General features: G+C 44.8%; 2 protein-coding genes across 2 annotated transcripts; one reads left to right on the top strand and one right to left on the bottom strand.

The window, feature by feature from the left end:
- Positions 1 to 3,870: 3,870 nt before the first annotated feature.
- ppm1la (protein phosphatase, Mg2+/Mn2+ dependent, 1La) lies at positions 3,871 to 11,966 on the bottom strand. Its single transcript, XM_079284981.1, has 4 exons — positions 11,098 to 11,966; positions 7,767 to 7,941; positions 6,321 to 6,482; positions 3,871 to 5,961 (listed from the first exon to the last, which is right to left on the bottom strand). The coding sequence occupies exons 1-4, from the start codon at positions 11,494 to 11,496 to the stop codon at positions 5,606 to 5,608; spliced, it is 1,092 nt and encodes a 363-aa protein (XP_079141107.1). The 5' UTR covers positions 11,497 to 11,966; the 3' UTR covers positions 3,871 to 5,605.
- A 2,313-nt stretch (positions 11,967 to 14,279) lies between these two features.
- On the top strand, positions 14,280 to 16,456 carry otol1a (otolin 1a; the record flags this gene model as incomplete). Its single annotated transcript, XM_079285909.1, has 5 exons — positions 14,280 to 14,419; positions 14,537 to 14,990; positions 15,078 to 15,167; positions 15,326 to 15,397; positions 15,570 to 16,456. Exons 2-5 carry the CDS (start codon positions 14,555 to 14,557, stop codon positions 16,454 to 16,456), a joined length of 1,485 nt encoding a protein of 494 aa, XP_079142035.1. The 5' UTR covers positions 14,280 to 14,419; positions 14,537 to 14,554.
- Positions 16,457 to 19,656: the final 3,200 nt, after the last annotated feature.

Genomic DNA, 19,656 nt, shown 5'->3' with positions numbered 1-19,656 from the left:
TGCCCAAGGTTATTTATTTCGTCCGACTTGAGATCACTGTCAGGTTGGACCGCCTTTAGACGCTGCCCAAGGTCATCAATTTTGTCCGACATGTGATCATTGTCACGCTGCAACACCTTTAGACGCTGCCCAAGGTCATCAATTTCATCCGACTTGACATCATTGTCACGCTGGACCTTCTCGAAATGGAAGTCATAGTAATTCTTACGGGACGAATGGTAAATTTTCGCATCCTTAGCCTCCTTTAGAAGCTGCTCAAGAACAACAATTTTGCCTGACTGTACATGATTGTCATGCTGAGCCTTCGCTTGAAGCTGCTCCATACGCTGCTCAAGGTCATCAATTTGGGCCTGATACATATTCATCTCTATTCCTTCCATTGTAGGTCTACTGGTGTCTCTTGAAAGTCTGTAATGACTAGTTTGGAGAAGTAAAGTGGGGTATAGAGTATTTGTCTGGACAACTGATTCTGTCTCTGATCTTTGTATGACGTCATGGCATTCTATAGTCTGTTTCTGAACTGACGTAATTTGGAACGCTTCGTCATTGCGTCTCTGATCTTTGTGTGACGTCATGCCATTCTATGCGCCAGCTGTGTCCCAATCCAGCGGGAGGCTCCGTTTGGAGACCGAATGCGTCACCGCGGCTGCGACGAGGCTGTCCCTATGGGTACATCCCAAGTCTTAATTGCATCCCCGTTTCCCTCACTTGCGTCCTTTCCTTGCGTCTTAGTCCCACCCACCAGGGATGCATGGAGGAAACCAAGCGAGGAGAGAGGAAATGAGGAATTATGTTTGAAGAGACATGAGACTTCATTTTCTCAGTTGCGTCACGTGAAGCGACGTCTTTTTCTGATGACGGCAGCACAGCTGGAGCTACTGACAGCGCACACGGGAGAAGTTTCCCTTAAAGGCTATCTGCCAGAAAGGGTGTTATTTCAGCTCAAAGCAAGCAGGTTTGTAGCTCTAACCCGTGGATACTTCTAGCAGAAACCCTGAATAACTGACCGCTACATTCACACACAAGCAATAGATAAATGAAGTTCTGTCAGTCATTGGAAGGGTGGCCAACTGTGCCAAAGTGCACTGTGCTTACAAGCCACTCTAGTTCATTTAAACATCAAAGTGGTTGATGTTAGCTGTTCTCGCAATGCTCACCAAACATATCCAACTCTACCGTCACTAAACTTGGCATCATCGAGTGCTTCCGAGCTGTCTGCGCCCCTCCGGAGGGCTGCAGCGGGGTTGGGTTACCTTGCAGACAGCAGCGCTCAAGTCGTGGTCTGCATGGAAAGTAGTGGTGTCACGGATCGATCCGTGATCCGTTCGGATCAGCCCTCACGGTTCGGATCACTTGTGAACCGCGGATCAATCGAGTATTTTATTTTTACAGCGTAATCATCATAGTGTGTAATAAAGTTCTACTGCTGCTGTTCCTTTTCAAGTAACAAGTCCCCGAATATCAATGCAGAGTGTCAGTGAACAGATATAAAGCAGTAGTGTGTTCACGTGACCGGAGCAGCTTAGAAGCATTTAACGGTGAAGTCATGGCGAGCGGAGGAACGTCAGAAGCCGCGGAGTCATTTCAGTCGCAAGTTTGGGAACATTTTGTCTTCCCTGTAACGTATAATGACGGATGAGGGTGGTGGACAAACCGTTACGGTATGTAGGCGTTATTTAAAGAGAAAGACACGACAACGGCAAAACATCGGCATGTCCACACATATGAAGAGACACCATCCCGTCTGTCAGCGACGGGGACACTCCGGTGTAGAAAACAAAGGATTTCTAAATCTGGTTAAAATGCTTCAGCCACGCTACGAAATCCACTCACGCACCCACTTCAGTGTGGGTTACCTTGCAGACAGCAGCGCGCAGTCGTGGTCTGTATGGAAAGCTATTTGTGGTCCGACAAACGCATCCCGGAAACACGCGGAAGACGTCACGTGTTCCCCCCACTCCACTCTGATCTCATCACTTCATTTTTTTTTGCCTATATGTGTTGGCGAAATGTGCAGCTTCGTGAGACAGGTGGTTGGTGGAAAGAACACAATTGATTCAAATTTGTGGAGAGATGATAAAACATATTAGTCATCACTTATAATAATAATAATAATAATAATAATAACTAATTTATATAGCGCCTTTCAGGGGACCCAAGGCCGCTTTACAAGAGTAAAAAAAAACAGTTTAGACAAACAGTCAGAAAAACAAAACAAGTAAACTAGGGGCCGAAAGCCTTGGCGAACAGATGGGACTTGAGGGCCCTTTTGAAGGCGTCCAGAGTGGAGATGTTGCGGATCACCGCAGGGAGAGAGTTCCAGAGGGTGGGTGCTGCCACACTGAAAGCTCTGTCCCCGAAGGTTCGCAGTTTGGTGCGGGCGGTGGTAAGCAGGCCAGAGTCTGAAGACCGCAGGTTCCGGGGAGAGGCATGTGGGCGGAGGAGGTCCGATAGGTACTGGGGGGCATGGGCATGGAGGGACTTGTAGGTGAGGAGGAGGATCTTGTATGAGATGCGGGACTTGACCGGGAGCCAGTGGAGGTTGATGAGGGTGGGGGTGATGTGCTGCCAGGGCTTTGTGTGCGTGAGAACCCTGGCAGCAGAGTTTTGTACATACTGGAGCTTGTCCAGGGTTTTGTTGGGTACCCCGAACAGGACACCATTGCAGTAGTCCAAGCGGGAGGTGACAAACGCATGGACCAGGGTTTCAGCAACAGACTCCGAGAGTGACGGTCGGAGTCTGGCAATGTTCCGGAGATGGGACTCGAAGGAAAGGGTGGAGTCCAGGATGACACCCAGGTTGCAGACTTCAGGAGATGGGGAGATGGAGCAGCCGTCAACCTCGAGGATGAAGTCACCAACCTTCCGGAGCAGCGCCTTGGGTGCCACAACCATGAGCTCTGTCTTCTTGGTGTTGAGTTTGAGGAGATTTGATGACATCCAGGTTTTTATTTCATACAGGCAGTTGACAAGGGACTGAGGGGGGAGCTGGGAGGATGGAGTAGTACTGAGATAGATTTGAGTATCATCAGCATAGCAGTGGAAGTTCAGTCCGTGATGGCGGATGATCTTGCCGAGGGGGAGCATGTAGATGGTGAAGAGGAGGGGGCCAAGCACAGAGCCTTGGGGCACGCCATGATTGACTGGGGCTAGGGGGGAAATAGAGCCGTTGATGGAAACAAACTGTTCCCTGTTATGGAGGTAGGATGTAAACCAGGAGAGGGCGGTGCCAGTGACCCCTAGAAGGTCAGATAGGCGGTTGAGGAGGATGGTATGGGAGACAGTGTCAAATGCTGCAGAGAGGTCCAGGAGGATGAGGATGCTGAGGCGGCCAGAGTCAGCAGCAATGAGGAGATCGTTGATCTTAATGAGGGCGGTCTCCGTGCTGTGTTGGAGTCTGAAGCCGGATTGGAGGGGCTCATAAGAGCTCATGGTTGGACATGTGGAGATGGAGTTGGCCGGCGACTACTCTTTCCAGAGTCTTACTGAGGAAGGGAAGGTTGGAGATCGGCCGGTGGTTGTGGAGGTCATCAATGTCCAGGCCAGGCTTTTTGAGGATGGGGGTGACTGAGGCAGTTTTGAAGCTGGTAGGGACAATACCAGATATCTCTTTTGTTGTGCCCTTGAGCAAGGCACTTACAACTTAGCTGCTTGATCAGAATACATATTCATGAATATGTATATACATGAATGAGAAAGTGGTGAAACATAAATAAAATGAAACCTTTAAAAAAAACTGATGAGAATGTAATTTAAAAAGACCGTTGGAAATCAAGAGTTGTTCTGTCATTGAACTGGAGAGGGTGCTGCACAGTTGATGTGAGTAATGGAATGCAGAAGGCCTTTCAGATAATTAAGACTGGAAATGCATTCAAGATGAAAGACTTGGTTTAATACTGATAGTTTACATACAGATGTGTTTTTTTACACTGCCTTTTCTTCTTACACTGAGCATCAGCTCATGTGTGAACTGCCTCTCAAAAAAAAGTGATGGGTAATTTACAGAAGGACAAAAATATGATACAGTATGCTGATTTGGCAATCTGACAGACACACCCAAACACTCAACAATAAATAAGGCATTCGGTAAACTGTTAAATAAAAAAGGCGCCTCAATTGATGCAGATGTCTTTAAACACAGTGGTAAGTTGAACATGAAACAGCAGCAAGTTAAGTTTTACTGTCACCTTTCTTGACAGGTGGAGCATATCATATTACTAGCTACTAGCATTCCGGTTGTACAGTTTACGATGTGTCACCTTTTAGTCCTCTTCTGGAGGGTGGGGTCTGGGGGTCAAAGGCAGGCACCAGTGTCCACGGTAACATTGTATGCACGTTGTTCATGGATAAGCGGAAGCACATGCCCCGATACAGATGGTGTAAAACAACTTTGATGGAACGGTTTACTTTAGCTCCATACAACTGCAGTTACCAAGAGCTCAGCAACTAAATCAGGTTCTATACATTAAAACCCTCTTGTATTACTGAGGATATACAGCGTCTACATTGGCTGATATGTAATTCAACATTCTAAAAAACAAAAAACGTTTGTGTGTCTGTGTGCATGTGTTGAAGTAATACTCCACCCAGAATCTCTCTTCTGAGTATCACTAACCGTTTGCACTTCAAAAGTGGACGTACAATTTTGCAGTTTGCCTTCAATGAGAGAAGTGGCATGACCAACCCTCAGCCTCATTGGTTCAACTTCCTAATGCAGTGTACTGATTGGCTGCCGCAAACATCAAACAGTTACGTCCATACTTACACACATGGATGAATTTTGTCTTTGTTAATTACAAACAATTGATAAATTGATCAACCTTTAAAAAATGATTGCCAGTATAAATAGTTTCATCAAATATACATTCAAATCCCATAGAAACTAAAAATTTGTATCACTAATTCTGCTTACTTTCATCTTCAAATGATGAATTCGTTATTACTAAATGGAATCACATTACTTAACAAAAAAGTGTTTGATCCTCAAGAGTTAGATTTTAGGTGCAGCATCACTTCAAGTTAAATAAAAGATATCGATCCGCTGGAGTCTTTTTTTTGTATTCGACAACATTTTCCAGGTCAAAACTGTGACAGACGCATACATTAATCGAGAGCATCGTCACGATGCAGCAAGCAGGGTGGTGTGATCGCAAATACATTTTCAGTAGCTTCCTGTGGTTGCACAGTAATTCTTAACTCGTTGAAGCCTTCTTTGAAGAAGCCTCCAGCGGAGCTGTACCATGCATGTGCATGTAGCAAACAGTAGTTGTTCAATCACAGTCTAATGTGTGCTGGTTAAGAGAAATCCCCTGTCTGCTGTCTGTCTGTGTTCATGCATCTCCATTGTTCTCAGTCTGTGTTTATCGTTAAATGAACAGATGGTTATGAGATGAGTATTGTGTTCAAATGCCCTTAATTCAATCAAAAACCTACAAACAAAACAAAATTATTTTGTACAGGTTTTTGCATGCGTGTCTGTATGCATGTGCACATGTTTGGTTCCCAGTGTCCATACTTCCTCCAGTGATATCACGCTCACACCCAGAAGATGCGGAGAATCGTTGAAAACATTGATCACAATGTGAGCTCCGATCTGGACCCTGACCTACTCCCCCGCCTTGCTGCTCCCCCCAGCTCCACTTTTGAACTTCACCACCATGACGGTGATGTTGTCGGGGCAGCCGCGGTAGAAGGACTGGAGGACGATGCTCTTGGCGCCGAAGTGAGGCTCGTCCAGACGCTCACGGACGAACCGGACGGCCTCCTCGTTGCTGAAAGCGTCCCACAGGCCGTCCGAGGCCAGGATCATGAACTCTGGCTGCAGCTTGTCCATGTCAAAGGTCATGATATCGGGGTCGGGGATGACTACGTTGAGGTTTTTAAGTGGGTAGTCCCCTAGGGAGCGGGACATAGCCAGGATGCCCTGGACTCTCCAGGATCCATTAAAACTGATGAAACCTCCTGGAAGTGAAGAAATAAGAGTGAAAATGTTTAAGCACAGTCTGGTGATCTGCTAATGTGGACTTACAGTATTTCAATCAAAATAATGAGTAAGTGCGGCAGAAACCTGAAATGAACTGACGTTTTAAATACTGGGTTGATTTGATATCACTGAATCAACAAAGATCACCTGTGAAACTCTTTTGATCACACAGCCTAGGTGTCTATTTCATCAAAGTCTGACGCTGTGCTTTATCAAACACAATGCTGTTTCTAACTTGACCAACAGATGGCAACAAAGGGCCCTACATTCCTCCCCGTGAGAGTGCAGTGCCTGTACATTCAGTGTGTGGGATATTTGACGGGGTTGTTTTCTCTACCTGCCCTCTTGATCCTCTTGCGCTCCTTCAGCTGATACGGCTTGTGGTCGTGCGACAGTGCGACGGCGTTTCCGTCTTTGTCACACAACACGCCGCGAGAGTCTCCGACGTTTGCCACTGTGAGTTCTCTGTCTGAAAGCAGGGCTACCAGACATGTGGTGCCTGCACGGGGAGATCGGACGAGAAGGGCAAAAATAAGAGGAAACAGTCCAGAAAGCTGGTTTTTTTTAGTTAATGTTCCAACAATTCTGAATTAAATCTGGTCGCCTGTTTATTTGAAACAGCGGGAGCAACAGAAGCATGGGGTTTATCACATCATAAGAAGATGTAATGGTTTTCCACATATCTTGCTATCACACTGCACCTATGTTGCAAGAGAAAAAGACTCTTTGTGCCAGATTTAATGTATTATCTAATGTGTTGCTTGTGGCTGCTGTTCAGAGCAAACAAGAGAAAGAAAGGTAATGTTTGGTTTGTGTGACATTTAAGATAACAGTGAGTGTTACAACAGTCTTGGGCCACGTCCAAAATGTCAGTAAATATATCTCCAGGAATGAAAATGTCAAGAGATCTCTGGTATGATCATATCTGCCACTACTATACTTTCATTGATGTTCCGCACTGTAATAAATACAGTGATTTGTAAAGATCAGACCACCTAATCCCCAGGCGGCCTGAGCGTACATGTACAGTAACCTACAATGAGTGAGTGAGAGAGAGAGAGAGAGAATCAACTACAGCATAATACAACGCTCAGCCTGCACTCCAAGTGCATAGCCAAATTAAAAAATCAAATTGTATCTCCACATGACTATCTAGTTTTGAATTCATCTGTATTTGTTCAGGACATAAGACATAGTGCATTTTTTCCTTAAGTAGATGTATTTCCGTAATCCAAAACCAATCTAGTATCCGCAAATGATCTTGTTTTATTTACTCTGTTCCAATAAAATTGTGAAGTTGGAGGAGACAAATCTGTGTAGCAACTGATATCAACCCAAAGAATTGCTGCAACAACTCATGAGACATAATAGAGCGTGGGAACTGCCGACATATATTTCAGTGGTTCCAATAACTTTGGAAGTGGAAGCTCTAGGGTGTAAAGAGGGAACCCGTCAAAGAGGTAAATAATGTCTGCGGGGAGGACGTTTTACAGGAAATTGTGAGATTTGTTTGATAGCCGAGGTGCTGCGTCATGTCCTAAGAGGCAAGAGAGCGTGAATACCGAATAAACGAGGGCTTGAAGATATATTAACATCTACTTTAACCAAGGCCAGGGTGCACAACATTTCAAATGTTAGTGTTTTAGATTGATTTTAGCTGGTTTATTTCACAAAACGCCCCTTCAGCTTTCTTCCCGTCTTCTCTCTGTTGACCCCTTAACTGTCCCCCCACCACACACACACACACACACACACTTCCAACCACCCTCCTCCGCCCCCTAACCTGCTTCGTCGTGGTTGGCAGAGAGCTTGTCCAGCATCTCCCGATCCACAGACAGGATGCGCTGGTCGAGGATGCTGCCGTAAGAGAGAGCGCTCTCTCTCTTCTCTCTCTCAAAGTTCTGCAGCTGCTGCTTCAGGGAGTCTGGCAGGTGGGCCTTCACGTAGTCAGCCGCAGCCTGGGAGAGGGGGGGGGGGGTAAACACGGGGAGGGTTAGGCGGCGGAAGAAGCACAGAGCTGTTGTGGTATTGATTGTTTCAATTAGCTTAAAAGGTTCAGAATCATCTACTTTATGTCAGTAATACATAGACAGCTGTAAGAGAGGTTACTGCTTGTGTAACTCGTACATGACTGCACGATTTTAAGGCTAATCTGCAGTCATCCCATGTTCAGCTACTTTATCCCGTAAAGCTCAAAGCTGCACTCATCAACAATCATAGCAATAAAGTTATGTTTGGCTTTCATTTTCGACTGAGCAAAAAAAAAAATCTGTTCTTCATATAACTGGCTGCACTGCATTACACATGTGTACGGTTCATCACATCTTGTGATTAATTTTCCTCAGTTTGGTCCCCAGAATAGAATAAATCATCATGTTACTATTTAGGTTCCCCTCTGTTGTTACCAGGTAATTTGACCCAGTATTATTTACGTACTTTTTTCGTTTCATACAGCGGGTGCACCGTGTTGAATTATTGAACAACCTCCTCATCCCCCAGCCACCCTCCTCCTCCTCCTCCTCCTCCTCCTCCATAGTCTTCTTCCTTTTCTTCCTCTGCCAAGATTTCCATTATGCTAATGCTGTCGAATCAAATCGTTATTAGGAAACCGTCATACCATCTTAATGTCGCGGCAGATACGGAGTACACATTTCATATTCACAACTCTTATGGAAATGATTGCACTTTGGGCCGTTCCACTTGCACGCTTCACTGTTTGTCTTTCTGATGTTCTGATGATGTGTGAAAGCAGTTCTACAGCACAGCTACAGGCCTTCAACATTCATTCGCAACTTAAACTCACAACCACAAGACTGAAAATGTTTGTCATGAATGAAATGGCATTGGGAGTAGAATACAGCGAGGAAGCGACACCTGGACGTGATCATGGTATTCCCAATGATCACTGGAGTGGAACGGTCTCTGCCCTCTTCTGCTGGACAAATGTACTCATTCATTTAGTGGAGGGAGAAAAGGGGCACTCAGTGAGCCACGAAATAAATTTCCATTTACAGACTTCATAAATGAGTCAAATATTTCACAGTCCGAGGATTTAATGAGGTTGATTAATCTGTATCGTGGATCTCTTATTGACGTCGCTGCTTTATTGCCCCACGAGTCATAAATTCAATTTTAATGTCGCAAAGTAGTGCGAAAGCCTTTTCAAAGTTGTAAACTTTTCAAAGTTCCTGCTTCAGCAGCAGGTATATAGTCTCTGTAAATCATGAAGGGGGAGCAGCAGCTTTGTGCTGACTTTTTATAATTCTGGGCCAGAAACTCACTACCTCGATAAAAATACAGCGAGATAAAAACAGAAAAGGCGTTTGAGAAATGTCCTGCATCTTTCCAGAGCCGGGAACACACTGCACTGCCAGAGACAGCCTGGTTCTAGCGGCCTGTGTTTGGTTTGGCGGCATTCACTTCATTTAATATTGCCGATGTTTGTGCGAGTGCGTGTTTGTTTCCACAGTTGTGCCAAACTGCATAAAAAAAAAAAACGCACAGCAAATAGGATATCCACACATGTTGTAATATTCCCCGACAACACCGCCGGCATTGAGAGTCCCAGAAGACAAACAGCTTTACCACACAACCCTTAACTTTGGACCCCGTCCCCCATCACTGTTGGTTACTGTTTAGCACTGTGTGTGTGTTTCCATATATCAGGATGAGGTCTGTGTATTGATGCTCATGACCTTAGAACAGCTGAGGTCCATGTCAGAGTGACACATTATTTTCCAGTCCAAACCCTATTCGACTGTGACTGAAAGATGAAATATAAAAGAATGGAGCAAACACAGATGAATACACAGAGATGCACATTTGAGCAAATAAAAAGGAAAGAAAAAATGAGGGAGAAAGAGCGAGAGATGTCAGGACAGACAGGAAAGATAAATATGTGTTTAGGGGGCAGGAATGGAGAGGGATCCAGATAAACACCTTTGACTCTCTGTTTGTTGTCTCTCGCTCTCTCTACGATTGAACACAACCAAGCGGCAACTAATATTTTACAAAAAGAGAACGGGGAGTTCCCTTTAGTATTTTTCTCCAATCAAATTGTAAGTGCCGATGTGCAGCGGATCAGACCCGGGAATGAATGTTCTGGTGTGACCGGACGTTAAACCAGCAGAACATTTGGTTTGAGAGACGGAGCTTCAATTCTCATTCATGAACGTTTATTGCAGATATGATATAAGAACTATATGCTGAACCCTGACATTCATATTTTAGTTGCAAATAACACTGTGTACGTTGAAAGGCTTTTTCATAAGAAAATGATTGGATTGATATACATTGATGAATGTGTGTCAGAATAATGATTCAAACTAGAACTGGGTTCGAATTAGAAAACACCGTAGTTGGAAAATTTAAAAAGGCTATTTGCTGGTTGTCTTAGCCGTCATTGACAGTCAACTGAATATATTTGGGATCGCTGCGTCGACAAAACAATCTAAATATGTTCCTGTGTTGCGTTAGTGAAAAAAACAACAATAAATAATGTGAAACAGGAATATTGGGCCGTAAATCAGAAACACAGCCAGTATCATTGACTGGAACCTCTGGGGGACAGGGGGTGGTGGTGTGACAGATGGCGGCTATAGGACACGTGGTCTGAAGGGAGCCATGAGAAACCACTGACCCTTGACGACACAGGGAGTGGTGGAAAGATGGATCTCTCTCTCTCATCTAAAGTCAACTCCCTGATTGGCAGCGGGACAGAGGAGGTGTTCACACAGAAGAAGACAATGCTGGAGCTCTGCCCCATATGTCTGTGGCACAGTAATTAATTGTGTTCCCATAGAAACCTGGCACGCTGCTGTTATTTTCTATCTCTTATCATATCACTTTATACAGAATATTAGATATCATGTCACAGTGTTGTTGTGATACATCTCCACACATTTCACAATAGGTTGTATTGAGCATGCCCCCCCCCCAAAAAAAGCAGCAAATATTGAGCCACTGTATGCTTTCTCCCAATACCTCCCCGTCTCTCTACCTGTGCACTGAATTCAAAGTGGCGCTAACTCGCGTGCAGCTGCAGGTCTGGATGAGTCCAGCCTGATGCACGCGGATAACATCGGCCTGTCTAACCTCTCCCCTCCCAGCCATACCTCTCCACCGTGGCCGTCAAATATCCCGAAGATGGACGGGTGGCTCTTGTTGGCGATGTCGGTGAGCACCTCGAAGCGGTCCTCCATGTGGTCTCGCCTCCCCTGTATGGAGTACACGGCTACGTTGTTGTTCTTGAAGTCCCAGGTCTTGGAGAACTCCGCGTCCAGGACGCTGAGGCCTCCCAGCCGGTCATTCTGCATCATCTCCGCCACTTTCCCCTTCACCATCTTCACGGCGTCCCGGCTGGACTTGACGATGGTCTTCACCTCGTCCGTGTGGAAGAAGTAACTCCACAGCGCCAGACTTATGCACAGCAGGAACAACGTCTCCGGCCTGAGGAGAAAATAACGCATGATCCGACCCAGAAGAGACAAGAGCGTCATTGTGTCTCCTATCATCACACGCAACCAAACTGCTAGTCTCTCTCTCCTTTTTTTTTTGCACAATTCACTCCATCCGCTCGCCGGGAGTGTGAAGAAAAATCGATTGACAAAGACTGAATTTCAACATCTAAAGTGTTTTCTACGGAGGCCTGTTGTCTCTACTCCGACCGCATACGCGCACGGCAGACTGCCAGACACCGGGCCGAGAAGCGCACGACAAAAGCGGGCAGGCCACCGTCACTGACTCGGTCCGATGTCTCGGTCCTATCTTCGGCTCTCTGAACAGCTGCGAGAGGATTCTCCGAGTTGAGCCGATCTCCCGCAGCCCATTGTAGGATGACTGATATTTCGGGTTGGACCCACCCCCACGAGAGACATGTCACCGGCGTTGCCGAGACTCGACGATGTGACTGGAGGTGTCCTTCTTTTCCGCAGCTGACCCCGTCTCTTCCCTCGGATAGCCTGTGTTCCGTCTCCGCATTCACCAGCACATACTCCACACACACGTCTCCATTCTTGAGCTTGTGTCAAACCAATCGACTATAAGACCGTTAGTCAGCTGTGGATGTCTTCATAAAGCAAAAACATAAGCGGAAGCTGACGCCAACTGGTGTGCAAAAAAGGACGTTATTTAAATCGGGGCTTTATTTTGAAAGTATTTAGCGGAAGTAGATCTTTTGACACCGACTCATCCATTATGACGAAAGTGCGCAGCTGCAGAATCATACGATGGATAAGACATTGCGGAATGAAATGATGATTTCATCTGATATCAGAGTGATATTAAACCTAATCTCCACATTGTATGACCCTGCTGACTTTTCATGTCAACTGGACCAATAGAATACACTCCACACCATATTTGTAGACGCACGCGAATAAAGCAGCTGTATATGCAGCACAATTTCAATTCAGATAAAACGGTATGACACAATCACAAATTTTAGATCATAATATTGGTTGTAAGTAACAATTGCGAGTAGAGGCCTTTGTTCAGATGTTGTGACAGCAGTGCATTGACCCAACACTGCCACCTGGTGGCTTTCTGGAGTAATATTTCTCTGACAGTCCTATCAACGTCACAATTCATACTCACACACACGAATCTAATTAATACAGTCACCAATAGTATTAAACGTGTAACACTTAATTGAAGGTACAGTGTAGCATTTAGGGGGGACTATTTGCAGAAATGGAATATAATACGACAAAACAAACCGTAGTTCTCCTTCACACTTGGCCCACGGGAGGAGTTTCCGTTGATTGCAATCTGAAACCTCACAGATAGATGATGCCAAATCCTGCACACTGGACCTTTTTAAGCCAAGGAATCAGTGAATCTAACTTCAGTTTTGTTTTGTAATAGTAAAGTACAGTGTTGGAAACCAGTCTTTCCCATTTCAGAGCTGGTGTTGTCATTGGGCCTCTTTCACATGGATGCACAAATCCGTGCTTAGACTGGGCACTGCCTCAGACCGTGCATACGCACAACTGATGAAGGCCCAGCCGGCTGTTTTAATGCACACACACCGTTTAACTAAATGCATCTCAATCGCATGCATTAAAAAGGCTTTAATAGACAACAATATTTCAAAGATTGAGAATTTAAATGAATGATGTCAAGGTTATGAAGCTTCGAGCTATTCGGTGCAGCCCAAATACATTCATGAAATTAATTACTTCTGGGAGAAAATCTTAGCCTGATGACATCACTTTCACCCTCATTTCTCCCACTTGGTTAGTTCAATAATTGCAGGGTGTCTCCTCTCAGGCTGACATATCAGGTGCTCCTTGTCCTCCTCCACCTCCTCCTGTTTCCTTGTTTTTCATCTGATTTGGTATTGTTTTTTTCCCGCATAAACTCTAATATCAATTTCTTTTTTAACCGAGCCCAATAACAATAGCTTCAGTACTTCTATTTCCTTCTTTAGAGAAATAGAGGCGTGGCAGTATGATTTGCCAACATACACACTGTGGTAACAATGACATACTTGAGGATGCTTGGGTGATTAAATCTGGATGATTTCACTTTTGTTCTTGTATTTTAAGAGCACACATTATACAACACAGGTCTATAATAAAGCATTGTATGCACTCAGTTTGTCATGAAATGTCCTCAACCCTCAGCTAGACAATTGTCGATGTTCGTAGTGACCTTCTTTGCCTTTTTTCTCTTTTGCGTTGTTCTTTTATTATTTTTTTCATGTACAGTATCATATGGCTCCACATAAGATGTTGCGTGGAACCTTGGCAACTAATGAGGAATCATTCAGAGTTAATGTCAGAGGTTTGAAACTACATCCAGCACAGATTCTGAGACGCGTAAAGCTTGGTTCAGTGGGGCCAGGTTTCCATGAGGTTTACTGGGCTCTTTGGGTTGGTTTGATCAAGGAGATGAACGGTTGGATCAATGTTGCCACGCCGTCTGTTTTGGGACATTGATCCCTCTCCCACTGGGTGCATGGTGATCCATTTTCTGCTTTGAGGTGCTGCCAATTGGTGTGATCGCCACAAGGAGTTGCGGCCAGTAACTCTCACATGATGTGCTATTCATTACAAATGATGTGTGTGTGTGTGTGTGTGTGTGTACTCTATGTTTATGTACACGTGTTCTGCGGATGTGTGTCTTTGTGTGTAACCTTATATTTCTGCTGTTTGTGTACAAAGCAAGCATGTGTGTGAACACCATTTAAGCAGTGTGTGCACTCACATGCCCTGGAATCATATCCTACATCACAAAGAATAAAGTCTTGCCTTGTATACAACCTGCTTTCTTTCATATCCCTCAGGAGTCATGTAATCTGTTCCTGCCAGCCCACCTACCTCCTAATAACCCCGGTGTTCAGTCCCTTCAGGCCAATATAAGGAAAGAGGCAGGCTGCATCAATCAGTCGATGGAAGGGATGGAGTGAAGAGTCAACACCATTTACATCAACAGGTAAGATGCACTTGTTGCTTTTCTATTCATCGTTAACACACCGTGATGCAATACAAACAAAGTGCTGCACCTGTTTTATCTACATTCCTCAAAAACGTCCACTCTTCTCCCTTACAGCTTATTCAAACACTCAGAATGCCTTCCGTTCGCCTGGTCCTCCTGACCACTCTCCTTGTGGTACAGATGGCCACGCCGGCCTCCAGCACCAGAACCACACACTGGCCCAAACCTCAGACCAAGAAGCCCCCTCGAGCTGGTGGAGGATTCCGACGCACCACCACCACGACCCCATCTCCTTCTAGCAGCCTGCAGACGGATGAGACAACTGATGTTACAATGGACGCTTACTCCCTGTCCGCTGCAGACAGCACCACCTACTCCAGCGACACTTACTCCACTGAGTTCCCCATCGATGCCATAGCGCCCCCCGGGAACACCCTCGGAAACCATACCCTTGACTACAATGAATGCTTCTTCAACGTCTGTGCGTGCTGTCCGCCAGAGAGAGGCCCCGTAGGGCCCATGGGAGACAGTGGGCCAGCAGGACCGCCAGGAGAGAGGGGCCCTTTAGGTAAGATGGATTATCATTTTCTGAAAAATTAGATTTTGGTGGTCAAATTTTGTTCTTCTTCATACTCCTCTCCGTTTTTTGTTTCAGGGTTACCAGCAGAGACGGAAGAAACAGGGCTCAGTGGACCCCCAGGACCAGCAGGACTACCTGGAGCCAATGGACTCAATGGCGACATAGGTACTACGAGGCTGAACAGCAGGAGAGTTTTTGATTGCCTCTCCGTTTCTCTCTCTCTATCCGTCTCTCCTTTCTTGCAAAACGCCGTCCTGTATAAGTCCTGTATAAGTATGTTGCGGATGTCATTTTCTACGCTTTATTTATCAATACTACCACAGGTGACAAAGGTGATCAAGGATCGGTGGGTCTTCCTGGTGCCCCTGGCATCTCAGGAAAACCAGGAGAGAGAGGTCAGTCAGAACTTTTACCGATCAGATCATCTCCTTTATTCATACTGAAATAGATGAGATTAAAGTATCTATAAATGCACCCTATACACATGTGCAAATGTACATTACTGTTGGGAAATGTAAGTATTCTAATCACAACATGTCTTCATATGTGAATATATACTTTCTATAGGTGATCCGGGTCCCAGAGGAGAGAAAGGTGAACGTGGCTTCAGTGGTCTGAAAGGGGACTCTGGAGAAAGAGGAGAGCCTGGCCTGAATGGGACTAATGGCAACACCGGGCGAGAGGGGCCTATGGGTCCCCCTGGGGTAGCTGGGACAAAGGGTGAGATAGGTGAACATGGACTTACAAGCGAGTGTTTACCAGGCGAGAAAGGTCATGTGGGTGAGCGTGGGCCCCCTGGTCTGAGAGGTGAGATGGGCCCCCCAGGAGTGAATGGAACTGATGGTGCAGAGGGAGAGAGAGGGGAGCCAGGGCCTCTGGGTGGGAAGGGGGATACTGGTGCCAGAGGGCCCCCAGGACCTCCAGGAGGCAGGGGCATGGCAGGGACTCGGGGGGAGAGGGGTGCTAAAGGTGGGCGTGGGCCTCGGGGCCTTAAAGGCCCACCGGGTGAGAGTGTGGAACAGATTCGCTCTGCCTTCAGTGTGGGCTTGTTTCCAAGCAGGTCCTTCCCTCCGCCCGGCCTGCCCGTGAAGTTTGATAAGGTGTTTTATAACGGGGAGGGGCACTGGGACCTAGCACTGAACAAGTTCAACGCCACCTACCCGGGGGTCTACTTATTCAGTTACCACATCACCGTGCGCAACAGGCCCGTGCGTGCTGCCCTCGTGATTAATGGGATACGGAAGCTGCGAACTCGGGATTCTCTGTACGGCCAGGACATCGATCAGGCGTCCAACCTCGCACTGATGCAGCTGAATGAAGGCGACCAGGTGTGGCTGGAGACGCTGAGAGACTGGAACGGAGTTTACTCCAGCAGTGAGGATGACAGCACTTTCTCTGGCTTCCTGCTTTACCCAGACTCAAAGGACAAGCCTACTGCTATGGAAAACCAGTGACTGCAACCTTCGACCATGAATGAGGCCCGATTTTAACTTCTTGTAGACTCTGCACTGCCCTGTCAAATTAATGTGATTCAGCTAAATGCTGCCGCTTCGGTTTGTGCTCGCTGCTGTCATGCCAATCAAACCAAATGCTTTGCTTGCCTTGCTGTATTCGGAGATGGATGAGGCTTGATTATAACGCTGTATGCAGCACTTCAGTTCTTTGTAACAACGCATTAAAAATGACTATGCTTGAAATGGATGACCCTTCGGTTTTATTTATTCAGAACCAGAACTAGAAGCTAATTTATAAGCCATTAGTCTCTGCAATTAGAGTAGATAAGCTCTGTGTCAATGAGGCCAATACAAATTTGGGAACAATTGATGTAAATATTCAATGGTTGCATTTGGTTCCCACTAGAGGGTGTAAGGTGTCCAAGTTCTGTAAAGAGGTATTTGAGAGGATCGTTAAATGCTGAGATGCGGAGAGAAAATCATAAAAGAAAGGTTGCACACATTGAATGAAAATGAAATGTCTCAAAATAATTATTCTTATTAAGCCTCAACATGTTCTTGTCCACTTACTGACTGCAAAACAACAGGAGATTAATACTTACTAATGCAGATTCCATTCACACAGCAGAATGGATCATTCTTGCGGACTCTCATCATTCACTGCAGTCTGGTCTGTTAAATGGGGATTCACTGCAGGAGAGAAAGAGTGGCATCCCTGTTCCTCTTCATTATCAGCAAAGATTGAAGCCAGTGATTCATAGCCACAGGAACACAGACGACTGACATGAGTTCATAAAAGCATCACCCAGAATACAAGTCAAAATAATATTTTTGCATTACATACCAACAACAATAGATTAGCTGCACCAAACACAGAGGATAACCCTCTGCAGCAGAGAGACAGACGAACACAGTATACATTATACTCTGGTGTACCTACACTGTACCATTTAAAAAAACTGATGCGCCTGTACACAACAGCAATCCAGCTGGAAGATACATTGAGTTGAGTATTTTATACCTCTGAGAGGTTACTGAGACATTTGTATGTTGTGATGAAGACAATAGGGAAACTGCATTACCTAGTTCTAAAGTATTTTTTCATTGTGTGGTGTTCCAATTATTACATTTTCACAGACTTTGCCAAATCTTCAGTAATTGTAATAAAAAATGTTCTCACTAAATTAGATTTAAAGTGACCAAACCTTATAAGAGGGATATAGTTCAAATTGAAGAATGTTCATATTGTTTTTGAGCAAATTGAAGTACCTAATTTAATACTGAGCAAATCTATTTTGCTAGTTTATGACCAGAATGTTTTTGTGGGTTTTGTATTGATGTCAATAGGATACGTGATGGCCTTCATTGTACTATTCTGTTCGGGTGTTGTGTATTTAAGTCATTTTTGTCCAAACTATTTTGAAAAAAACCTTCCGCACACCTCAATGTGTGACAGTTGCGTCAGAGGGAAGTGCAGTCGTAAAACAATGAGAAAAACTGCCGCATTCTGTCCACTTACTGCTGAAATAGTTATTAACGTTACGTTTCAGGCAGTCCGACCTTCATTAGGTCTATAATGTTCCCTCCGCAATCAATTACTTTATCTCTTCTTAATTATTCTTCATTTTCTTATTTCTGAATCTATCTCACACATTGATTGCTATTTTTTACAATAAAACAATACATTGACCCTACATCTTGGGTCATATTAATGTATCCATACAATACACTTAAGAGCTGTTAGCATATGTAAATGTCTCATTCATTTTCATACAAATCTGACCCGAGAACACACTCTGTTTTTCAGAGAGAGAAAGTGTGCACTTAACCAGGATTGTAGCCGGTGGCACATAAGATAAATAGTTACTATGAAATTAAGTATAATGACATAATAAACATCAGGGAAGTATATTTTTAATAACAAATATCCAAATAAATGTTGTCAAATGTGATACTTTCTTTTCTCCAGATCCAACGACGTTGGATCTGTGTGTGGGTCAAAAGTCAAGAGAAGAGAAATGAACCAAGATTGTAAAGGGAATAAAATACATGTGAATTTTGCATAGAATTAAAAGTGCCATTTTTGGGAGAGACAGCGAGGAAACGTGATGAGTTTCGCAGCTGATTTAATAATTTGTGTATGACTCTTAACAGCTAACTCTGGGTCTTTAAAGCTAAACATTTCTCCCAATTGGACAAAGCTTATTGATTGGGGGAAAAAACATTCTGGGCAATTGAAGATTTACTTTAATTAAGAACATAGGTAATATTTTGTAACAGAAACTCTGAAACCTGTTAAAGAGGAAGGCCTAGAATGGCATCTTCATCTCCTGGTCAAGGACATAAATTTACCTTAAATTTCCATCATATTTATGTTGCTGTTGTTGGCGGTGTGTGTTTGTGGGTGTGTGTGTGTGTTAAAATGTTATTTTGCTTGTTTGTTTATAGACCTATCTGTGGATGTGTGTGTGTGCATTTATGTATTTTCTACTACTCTGTGTGAAAATATAAATAACTACCTTGGCGGTGTGTGCAGTGTAATCTGCTCCCAGCAGGCTGGATTCCCACTGTGAGAAAGACAGTATATTGTTCCTGCAGCACCACAGATAACAACTCATTAGCATACTGAATCATTTGGCTGCAAGAGCCACTCTGCCACCCATCTGCACTGAGCTGATAAACACACACACACACACATGCCCGCTCTCTCTCTCTCTCTCTCTCTCACACGTACACACATATCTATGTAGAGCAAGCACATACACACTCACACAAGCCTCTCATCCCCTCCCTTTCAATCCCCCACATACACTCCCTGTATCCCTCTCTTTTTTGTGAGTGTGTGTGTTTGTGGAGAGACAGGAACACTGGAGCAGGTAAATGTTTGGCAGGCATTAACCCTGAGGGCCTCTCAGTGGAGTCCCAGCACAGCCAGAGCAGAGCACAGGAGGGGTCCCCAAACACCTGGATGTCTCTGATGCTCCCTGGAAGCAATTTAGTTTTTAAGAAATGTCTATAAGAGCTGGTGCTGTTGTAGTGGTGGCAACGTGTGCTTTGGAATACAGGGACATATAGACGTTTCAGAAAAGTAGCATTTATTTGGCAAAGCAACAACCCTTCTGCAAATTTCTGATTAATGAACACCGGTTTGGTGAACATAACTTTTCGATTGCATAAGTTGAATAACTTTCAGGCGGCGG

The sequence above is a fragment of the Melanostigma gelatinosum genome (genome assembly GCF_949748355.1).
Source record: "Melanostigma gelatinosum genome assembly, chromosome: 15".
Lineage (NCBI taxonomy): Eukaryota > Metazoa > Chordata > Actinopteri > Perciformes > Zoarcidae > Melanostigma > Melanostigma gelatinosum.
The sequence above is the reverse complement of the archived record's forward strand: the minus strand, read 5'-3'. Positions and strand labels throughout refer to the sequence as shown.